The sequence below is a fragment of the Berghia stephanieae genome, chromosome 10 (genome assembly GCF_034508935.2).
Source record: "Berghia stephanieae isolate SIO BIC M18660-M18661 chromosome 10, UCSD_Bste_1.3, whole genome shotgun sequence".
In the NCBI taxonomy this organism is placed as follows: Eukaryota; Metazoa; Mollusca; class Gastropoda; order Nudibranchia; family Aeolidiidae; genus Berghia; species Berghia stephanieae.
The window spans coordinates 8,072,400-8,083,503 of NC_088369.1; the positions used below are offsets into that span (position 1 = coordinate 8,072,400).

Sequence of the window (11,104 nt, forward strand, 5' to 3'; positions counted from 1 at the left end):
AAATTATTGTTATTATTATCATTATAATTATTATTATTACTATTTTTATTATTTGTTATTATTATTATTATTATTATTATTATTATTATTTTATTATTATAATATTATTATTATTATTATTATTATTATTATTATTATTATTATTATTATTATTATTATTATTATTATTATATTATATTATTATTATTATTTATTATTATTATTATTATTATTATTATTATTATTATTATTATTATTATTATTTATTACATTATTCATATATTATTATTATTATGATTATTATTATTATTATTATTATTATTATTATTATTATTATTATTATTATTATTATTATTATTATTATTATTATTATTATTATTATTATTATTATTTATTTTGATGGTGATGATGATGATGATGATTGATGATATGATGATGATATTATGATGATGATATGATATATATGATTGTTTTTATGTATTAGTCGTAAGTAACATTTTTGTGAGTTTGTAGTCGTATTTTAATGAATAGTAGAGACAATCCATTATTTTACTCTTTGCCTTATAATACACGAATGTTTGAATGGATATGCCTTGTGATTTATTGTATGTGGTTGGGATGATGATATGTTAGTTATATTATTATCATTGTTTAATGGTAATATGATGTGTTATTTGTGTATGTGTGTAGATGATGATATGTGGTAGTTTTATGTGTTGTAGGTTAGATGATGATGTGTGGTAGTGGTTGTAGTAGTGTGTATGGATGATGATGTAGTAGTAGTTATTGTTGTTATAGTAGTGGTGATAGGATGATGTATGGTGGTTGTGTGTGTGTAGTAGTGGTGGTAGGGATGATGATGTGGTGGTAGTGTTGTGTAGTGTGTGGTTAGGGATGATGTAGTGTGTGGTAGTTGTTGTAGTGGTGTTGGGATGATGATAGTGGAGTGTTGTAGTGTTGATATAGTGTGGTGTGTTTAGTGTGTGTAGGATGATGTGTGTGGTAGTTGTTGTAGTAGTGGTGAGTAGGGATGATGATGTGGTGGTAGTTGTTGTAGTAGTGGTGGTAGGGATGATGATTGGTGGTAGTGGTTGTAGTAGTGGTGGTAGGATGATGATGTGGTGGTAGTTGTTGTAGTAGTGGTGGTAGGGATGATGATGTGGTGGTAGTTGTTGTAGTAGTGGTGGTAGGGATGATGATGTGGTGGTAGCTGTTGTAGTAGTGGTGGTAGGGATGATGATGTGGTGGTAGTTGTTGTAGTAGTGGTGGTAGGGATGATGATTGGTGGTAGTGTTGTAGTAGTGGTGGTAGGATGATGATGTGGTGGTAGTTGTTGTAGTAGTGGTGGTGAGTGATGGGTGGTATGTTGATAGTGGTGGTGAGATGTGTGTGTTGTAGTGTGGTGGTAGGGATGATGATGTGGTGGTAGTTGTTGTAGTAGTGGTGGTAGGGATGATGATGTGGTGGTAGTTGTTGTAGTAGTGGTGGTAGGGATGATGATGTGGTGGTAGTTGTTGTAGTAGTGGTGGTAGGGATGATGATGTGGTGGTAGTTGTTTAGTAGTGGTGTAGGGTGATGTGGTGGTAGTGTTGTAGTAGTGGTGGTAGGTGATGATGTGGTGGTAGTGTTGTAGTAGTGGTGGTGGGATGATGATGTGGTGGTAGTTGTTGTAGTAGTGGTGGTAGGGATGATGATGTGGTGGTAGTGTTGTAGTAGTGGTGGTAGGGATGATGATGTGGTGTAGTTGTTGTAGTAGTGGTGGTAGGTGATGATGTGGTGGTAAGTTGTGTATGTTAGTATGTGGTGGTAGTTGTTGATGTGGTGGTAGTTTGTGTTAGTAGTAGTGGGTAGGGATGATGTGGTGGTAGTTGTTGTAGTAGTGGTGGTAAGGATGATGATGTGGTGGTAGTTTGTAGTAGTGTGTAGGAGATGATGGTGTAGTTGTAGTAGTGGTGGTAGGGATGATGTGGTGGTAGGTGTGTAGTGTGGTAGGGTGATAGATGGTGTAGTTGTTGAGTAGTGGATAGGATGATGATGTGTGTAGTTGTTTGTAGTAGTGGTGATAGGATGATGATGTGGGGTGTTGTGTAGTGTGTGTAGTAGTGGTGGTAGGGATGATGTGGTGGTAGTGGTTGTAGTAGTGGTGGTAGGGATGATGATGTGGTGGTAGTTGTTGTAGTAGTGTGTGTAGGGATGATGATGTGGTGGTGTGTTGTATGTAGTGGTGTAGGGATGTGGTGGTAGTGGTTGTAGTGTGGTGGTAGATGGTATGGTGGTAGTTGTTGTAGGTGGTAGGGATGATGATGGTGGTAGTTGTTGTATGGTGGTAGGATGTAGTGTATTGTAGTGTGTGAGATTGATGTGGTGTAGTGTTGTAGTAGTGGTGGTAGGGATGATGTGGTGGTAGTTGTTGTAGTAGCCCATTTTTTTAAAATATCAAATTTTATAAAGATACGCCTTTACGACCTTGCGGTGTGATAGTCAGAACTTTGCACCGATGATAGGTCCTTGGGCCGAGTCCTTGTTTGGGTAGCTGGGTGGGGTTCCTGACCTCCCATAGTGGACAGGGAGGCACTTACTGTGTCTTCTATCCCCATTTATCGGTTTTCCAACATGCTTTCTGTCTTTGTCTTGGAATGAGATTACTTGGTTTTGTCCAGGCCCTGGCCGGATACCCTTTCTGGGAGGGAAACAGTCAAATGTATAGTTTGGGAGATGATTTTTTTTTTGACCTTGTAAATCATCTCTCTGTTATGCACTGTATTGTTATGTTTACATATTATATATGATTTGTAAACATTTGAATGTACCCGTCTTAGTTAGGTCCTGTCCTTGTGTCAGGATAAGACTTTTTAGGTGATCTCAAACTAAGTACTTTGATAGTGTGCTCTTGAAATCTACATTTGTTTCCTATTTGAACAAATTCCCCTTTTTTTCTTACCTTGTGGGTGCTTTAACTTTTATTGTAATTCTAGAACTTTTTACTATCCCATTTTCTTCCTTTTTACTGGGGCTGATATGACCTTAATGTGTTGCAAGCGCCGTAAAACCCTTAAAAACACAAAACAAACGAAAACAAACACAAGATTGAGCTTTTATATAACGCAATATGCACTAAGCGTGCTCAGGGCGGTTTACAATGGGTCCCTGACCACCAATAGCAACGCGTAACATTTAGAACGAGACATGACGCCTGTTAGGCGATATTACAATTTTTTTCCGACAGAGACTTCGCCGTTACAGTTAAGTACTCAACCAAACATCGCTAAGTCGAGTCCTCCAAGAAGACTCTTCTCAATAAAAGCCTAAAATCGATAGTACTAATTTGCAGGTCTGATAACCCAAATGTTTTGGGGCCCACTGTTGTAATGGATATACTTTCAAACCAACGCAAAATATTGTCCATTTCACCAATGTTAAAACGGGCCCATAATAGGCTTCAACAGTCATGACGTCACTTCCGTCGTAATGAGGCATAGTCACTTAGTAACTGGCTCTAAACGATCGGAACAATGGCGGACGCCCTTATGAAATATTTCTCCGACGAGCATAAAAGTGCATCCAGAGGAGAAAAACGTTATTAATATGATCATATTTTGACTTTTGTACATTCTGATCTCATGACATATGAAAAGTTCTAGCCAGAATGAAGAATAAAAAGTACCTATTTTCTTTGTTTAGAACCAGGCTGCTCGCCGTTGCTGGGCGACGTGACATCATACTATTGAATCCAATTGCATCCAGTTATCAGACCGGCTAATATGTTCACACATCGCCTAAAATAGATATAGATAGAATGAAGTTGACGTCACTTGGGTCTTTGTTATTGTTTTTTGCCACCTACGTTTATGAGTAATTCTCACTTAACTGTATTAGCCAGACTATAAACGTTCATGGTTAGACAGAGTTTTGTGTTCATACTATAGATAGTATGCGCTTGGCTAAGAAGCTCATAACATTGCCATCCGGAAGTATAACGGACCAACACACAAAACTTTGTGTATCCATGAATGTTTGTAGTCAGGTTAATACAGTTCATTGAGCATTACTCATAAACGCGGATGGCAAAAAACAATAACAAAGACCTGAGTGACGTCATCTTCGAACTATCTATAGTCTGGTTAATACAGTTTAGTGAGAATTACTCATAAACGCGGATGGCAAAAAAAAACAATAACAAAGACCGGAGTGACGTCAACTTAATTCTGTCTCTACTTGAAAGACCTGAAAATTTCTTTTTGTTTCCCACAGAAAATATTCTCGCCCAAGCGTCCTCCAGGCCCTCGTACCATTGTGGTAGGTCAGACTGACCAGCCGGATGAGAAGGGAGATAATCGACTTGTTTACCCCGACAACGCTATTCGATCATCAAAGGTACAGAGGAACACCGTTAATACGATTTTTAAAATTTATCTGATGGGACATAATTAATGAACGCGTGTAATGATCATACTCACAACCCAACGCAAAATATTGTCCATTACAACAATGTTAAATTAAGCCTATAATAATTGTGTCCGGTTGTCAGACCTGCAAATATGATTACGTCAAAGAAAAAACAATTGAGCTTTTATACAGAGCAATATCCACTCAATGTGCTCAAAGCGCTTTACAAAGGGTTCCTGACCAACAGCAACACGTTACATGAACGAGATATGACTCCTGTCAGGCGATATTCCATTTTTTTCCGACAGAGACAACGCTGTTAACGGTCAGATACTCATTTTACAACTGAGTACGGTGAGAGAATGTGAGTAAAGAGCCTTTTCCAAGGACTCAACAATGCGCCGAGCGAGGCTCGAACCCAGGACCTTCCGATCCGGAAGAGAGTGTCATACCACTAGACCACATAGCCGCACAACCTCAGCAAAAGTCTATACATTTTTTTTAAAAATTGATATTTTATTAATTTCCGATCTTTTCAGTACAATGTTTTCACTTTCCTGCCAAAGAATCTTTTCGAGCAATTTCGACGAGTGGCCAACTTCTACTTTCTATGTATTGGGATCGTCCAGGTTGGTTTCTTATTATATGGTTTTATGTGGGGGTGAACCATTTTGGCATTTTTCATTTTATTTTCTATAAATAAATAAATAAATAAATAAATATATAATTAAATAAATAAATAAATAAATAAATAAAATAAATAAAATTCCCTTTATTCATCCCATATAAGAAATTTGCCTTTAGGGTCTCTTCTTATGTAAGACTGGAATAACCCAGGCGTGAGCCGCAGTGCAGCGCCGCAAATTGAGCAGGGCTAGGCGACTTGCTCAAGGCCACACAGCGCAGCGGCGGCGAGTGATCGAGCTCGGTACCTTTCGGGTACGAAGCAAAGACCGTACCGCTGAGCCACGCTGCCCGCTGATGATAAATGATGACAATAAAATGTAACCCTCTCCTTACCAACCACAGGAATATCGTCACATTCATTACGATGCAACCAGCACTTTCACCATTCCGATTTCTTTTGTACATCACAAAATTTCAAGATTTTAAAAAAATTATAGCTATAAATACTTGGCAATGCTTATTTTGCTGAACAATAATATGTTTCAGTAAGAAAATTAAATTTTTGTGTTAGGTGGGTGTGAAGTTTTGGGGGAAACTCTGAAAATGGCTGGTAAGGAGATAGTTAAAGAGTGCCAGTCACCACCTACCGTGTTCAATGGCGTTTTACAAGATGTAGTTGACATGAAATTGTTGGCATTCATTCCCCATCTTAATTACTTAATTTCAACTAATTTACAGGGGGGGCGAAGTGGCGGAGTGGTTAAGGTATTGCACTGTGACCCGGAAGGTGCCGGGTTCGAACCCGGCTTCAGGCACTTTCGTTTTTTTTCCCTTGGTTACGATTTTTCACCCCCGATTTTGCTTACCTGGACAACATGGGTGATTCCTATTGTCATCAGACATCTTGTTTGAAGAATTATCCATTTTCCTTCGTGGAATGCCGAGGCGACGATATCTTATGATGTCGTGGCGGAAGGGCCTAAATATTTTTGTTTTTTAATTACAGACAAATCAACACTTTCTTCACATTTGAAAAAAGTGTGTATAAATCAGATCTTTATCTTACACCGGTGTCAGTTCCTTAATTTCCACTCATTTCACTGAATATAGACTACACATTTTCACCCTTAAACTGAAAAGAAGAGATGACATTTAACTATTAAATCAAGACGCTAATTATGGCCGCGGGATTAGAAAACTAAGATTTATTTCAACTTTTATGCACACTAAAAGCAGAAAAAGTGATGCTGGAGAAGTTTTGGCATTTTTTTCAGACCATTTGGCATTTTTCTTTTGCTTATTTGTTGTTTTTAAGAGAGAGAGAGAGAGAGAGAGAGAGAGAGAGAGAGAGAGAGAGAGAGAGAGAGAGATTTGAATGGATTGGTGTTATTGTTATGCGCCTAGAGATTTAGTGAAAGAGGATTGGGCGCTATATAAATAAATTGCATTATTATTATTATTATTATTATTATTATTATTATTATTATTATTATTATTATTATTATTATTATTATTATTATTATTATTATTATTATTATCCCAAAAATTAGTCTGGAAACCCGACGGTTGACGTCTTATAACTTTTGAACAATGGATGATCCATTGCCTACCTCTCTTTTACATTTTCTATCTTTTAAGCTTCTCATTGACACTCCGGTGACACCCCTACTGTTGACATCTTATAAATTTTAAACTATTGATTATCCATAACCTACTTCTCTTTTACATTTTCTATCTTAAGCTTCTCATTGACACTCCGGTGACACCCCTACGGTTGACATCTTATATGTTTTGAACCATTGATTATCCATTGCCTACCTCTCTTTTACATTTTCTATCTTTTAAGCTTCTCATTGACACTCCGGTGACACCCCTACTGTTGACATCTTATAAATTTTAAACTATTGATTATCCATAACCTACTTCTCTTTTACATTTTCTATCTTTTAAGCTTCTCAATGACACTCCGGTGACACCCCTACATCTTATAACTTTTGAGTCTATTAATTATCCATTGCCCACCTAGCCTCTCCTTTAAATTTTCTATCTTTTAAGCTTCTCAATGACACTCCAGTGACACCCCTGACCAGCATTCTACCCTTAGTTTTCGTCATTTTGGTTACAGCTATCAAACAAGTAAGATGTGGGATGAAACACACACACACACCCACACAAACACACACACACACACAAACACACACGGGGACAGAATGTTTATGTACGTAAAGGAGTGAGAGAAGGAGAAAGAAAGAAAAAAAAACAGCGAGAAAGAGAGAGTATCAGAGGAGAGAGTGTGAGAGAGAGAGAGAGAGAGAGATAGAGAGAGAGAGAGAGAGAGAGAGAGAGGAGCAAAAGTAAGAGAAAAAAAATAATGATAATTGATTGATTAATCTATTGATCTATTGATTGATATGAGATAAAATTGATTATAACTTGTCTTACAAAAAAACTTTCCTCATTCACTCAACCACAGGGTTATGAAGATTGGTTACGTCACAAGGCAGACAAAGAGGTCAACCTACGACCTACAGACCTGGTCAGGGATGGTGAAATTGTTACAGGCTGTAGGTCTAAGGACATCAAGGTCAGATTATCCACTCTATTATACCTCTTTTTTTTTCACTGCCTCACTCCAAAATGATAATAATAATAATAATAATAATAATAATAATAATAATAATAATAATAATAATAATAATAATAATAATAATAATAATAATAATAATAATAATAATGATGATGATGATGATGATGATGATGATGATGATGATGATGATATAATAATAATAATAATAACAATATAATAATAATAATAATAATAATAATAATAATAATAATAATAATAATAATAATAATAATAATAATAATAATAATAATAATAATAATAATAATAATAATTTGGGGTCGCGATAGCTCAGTCGGTAGAGCACTCGCTTCCCAGCACAAGGACAGAAATCGATCTTAGGTGAAGTTGTGATTTTTTTTTCTGACCACCCTGTCCACCCAGCCATGATTGTTTAATGTTTACATTAGAGACATGCCGAACACTTCCTCCCTGAGGTTGGGATACGCGGACGACTGGGCACTCGTTACTCAAAGTAAAGTGTGGACCCGTCTCGAGAGCGTACTCAGCGAGGAAGTCACCAGACTCAAGTCCTAATTCATCAAGTGGTACCTGAAGATGAAGACTTCAAAAACCGTGGCCACTGCATTCCACCTATGCAATGCAAGGCACACCCGTAAACTGAACGTCCTCGTCGGGGACCAGCCACTCCCATATGAGCCGCATCCAAAGTACTTAGGGGTGACGCTGGACCGCAGTCTTACCTATCGGGTGCATCTTGAAGGAGTTGCCCGGAAGATAGAGAAACGCAACAGTCTTCTGAGGAAGCTGGAGGGATCGACTTGGGGCGCAAACCAAGCACTCCTGAACGTCAGCCCTGGCACTATGCTATTCCACCGCGGAGTATTGCGCTCCAGTGTGAGGTAGAAGCAGAAACGTTGAGAAGGTTGATGTAAAACTTCGCAAGTCAATGCACATAGTGTAAGGAACGCTGGCAATAACGCCTAGAGAATGGGGCCCGATAATGGCAGCGATCCAGCCCCCCGATGTCCGGAGGGAGACGATTAAGGTAAACTGGCTAAATAATATCCCAGAGAAAGAGGGAATGGGGATACCCCTCTGAAGCGCATTATGGACGGCGCTCCCGTTTCGAGCCGAAATAAGTCCCGGCAACCCTTGTACGCAGCTTCCCTGACAACGGACAGAGATTCATATACGAGATGGAAGTCTGTTTGGACAAATTCAATCCCTCGTGGGGGCGGGGACATACATTCCTCTATGCTTGGTGAGAAGTTGCCAGGCTTCGATACCAGTAAGAGGAGACACTGGGTGGTAGCGAATCTGCTTCAGTTGAGGAGCTGCCTCACAGCAAAGGCGCTTCATCAGTGGGGACTTTCCACCTGTCCTACATGTACCCGATGTGGTCAAGAACCCGAAACGGCAGAGCATCTAGTTGAACGGTGTGTTGTGACGATGCTACCGGGCGGGTTCGCGACGGTGCACGAATGCGGAGTGGACTTTGCTGATTGGGTAACATAGTAGTGTGAGAACTATAAGAAGCTGCTGCCAAGCCTGCGTGTCGTAAAAGGCAACTAATGGTGCGTGACTTCCCCTTCTCTGAGTCACTTGGTCCTCCAGGTTGGAGGTTGTCGAAGGGTTAACATTCTTTCCGTAAAACTCAAACCGTTACAGAAACGCAGACGGACAAATCAAATCCTTTTTTTTAGCTTGGGCGAACGAAGAGTTTCTGCAATGACAGAATTTATGAAGGAAAGAAGCTGATATACAGAGAAGTGATAAGACATGGAACGAGATAAAAAAACACAGCTCAGGATAGAGAAGGAGGGAAACTGTTTATCTGTGGCCTATACCCTGACCCAGGGTGAAAAAGGCAATAATGATGATGATGATGATGATTCTATTATCACAAAATTAAAAAGAAAACGAAAGGGCATGTGATGAACCAAAGACGGACAGGTCAACCCCACCCAGTAACAACGGGCAATGATGACCGAACAATCGCTCAACAGACAAACAACCCCTTTTTTTTGTCTCTGACATTTCAAGTTGGGCAATGGTAGGAAGACTTACAACTGCTGAATTCAGAGCGAGAAGGCCTTCATTCTGTGCAACCTCAACTAACTGAGAATAAGACCTTGGTCGTAGCCATCGTTAACTTATAGCCCTACGCTAGAACCCTCTAGGGCTTATGGTTTGACGTCATTTTTAGGGTTGAACTACTGAATAAAACTCAGAATATTTTTTTCTCTTGTGGCCAAAGACTTGTCTTTTGACGTCATTTTTTTGGTTAGAGTCAAGCTAAAACTTCACGGACGCTACGCCTTTGTGCTCGAGTGGCCAGCTGTATATCCAGATCCAATTTTTAAGTGAGCACCTCTGAGATGTCAACTAAAACATGTACAAGGGAACAATAGCACCAGGCAAGTAATACATATTATGAGCTTTGGACCATCATTGAAGCAGAATGGAATGACATCACAGAAATGGCACAACCTCCTTGATAAACTCTATGGATAGACTTGTTCCAGCAGTGATTGGAAATCGTGACGCCCATATATCACCTCAAAACGGTATTAAGTCGGGTTGGTAAAGATGTTGAAAATTGAATTTATAGCCAGAAATATCAGACTTGTGTTGAGTTTATACGATTTATTGAGGAGAATGGTAACCATATTTTAGGGTGCTAATGCCAACAATTTATATTTTTGACCAGTTTTAACATTAAATTCGGCTTTTAAGCATCTGGTTCGTTCCGACATAATACCGTTTTGAGACGATGGGTCACATATGCGGTACTGTCCTCTTTTTTTTTCCCAGACAGTGCAACAGACCTGCCTAGTACTAGGAAAAAATCGTAGAAATACGAATTTTTGTGGCTCCAGCTACAGAGCTGCATTCGTTTGTTTTTTTGTTTTTGAGGGTTTTACGGCGCTTGCAACATATTAAGGTCATATCAGCGCCAGTAAAAAGGGAAAAATGGGATAGTAAAAAGTTCTAGAATTACAATTAAAGCACCCAAGAATAAGGCAGACAATGGAGAATTGGTTCAAAAGAGAACAGATGTAGATTCCAAGAGCACACTATCAGTGTACTTAAATTGAGATCACCTAAAATGTCTCATCCAGACACAAGCACAGGTCCCAACTAAGAGGAATACACTCAAATGTTTACAAATCATATAATATAATACATAAATAAAACATAATAGAGTGCAAAACAGAGAGATGATTTACAAGAAAAAAAATATCATCTTCCAAAACTAACTATACATTTGACTGTTTCCCTCCCAGCCAAGGTATCAGGCCGGGGTCAGGACAAAACCAAGTAATCTCATTCCAAGACAAAGACAGAAAGCATGTTGGAAAACAGACATCGGGGGATAGAAGACATAGTATGTACCTCCCTGCCTGCTATGGAAGGTCAGGATCCCCACCCAGTGAGCTGCATTCGTCGTCTTTTACTCGATTAACCTTGTTGAAAAGGAAATGTTAGTTCCTTAGATCTTATTTTCAGGACTTTGAAGCATGT

At 38.7% G+C, this 11,104-nt stretch overlaps 1 protein-coding gene across 5 annotated transcripts in view; it reads left to right on the forward strand.

Moving 5' to 3' along the window:
* The window catches only part of LOC144956165 (phospholipid-transporting ATPase IF-like), a 127,431-nt gene that overhangs the window by 18,587 nt on the left and 97,740 nt on the right, over positions 1–11,104 (forward strand). For all 5 annotated transcript variants that reach the window (XR_013641900.1, XR_013641901.1, XR_013641898.1 and 2 more), the window contains exons 3-6: positions 4,231–4,353; positions 4,905–4,994; positions 7,048–7,128; positions 7,466–7,576. Coding sequence is in view for 1 of the 5 variants with exons in the window: in XM_078886553.1 (XP_078742679.1) it covers positions 4,231–4,353; positions 4,905–4,994; positions 7,048–7,128; positions 7,466–7,576 (405 nt within the window). In the remaining 4 variants the exon portion in view is untranslated. The remainder of the gene's footprint in view (positions 1–4,230; positions 4,354–4,904; positions 4,995–7,047; positions 7,129–7,465; positions 7,577–11,104) is intronic.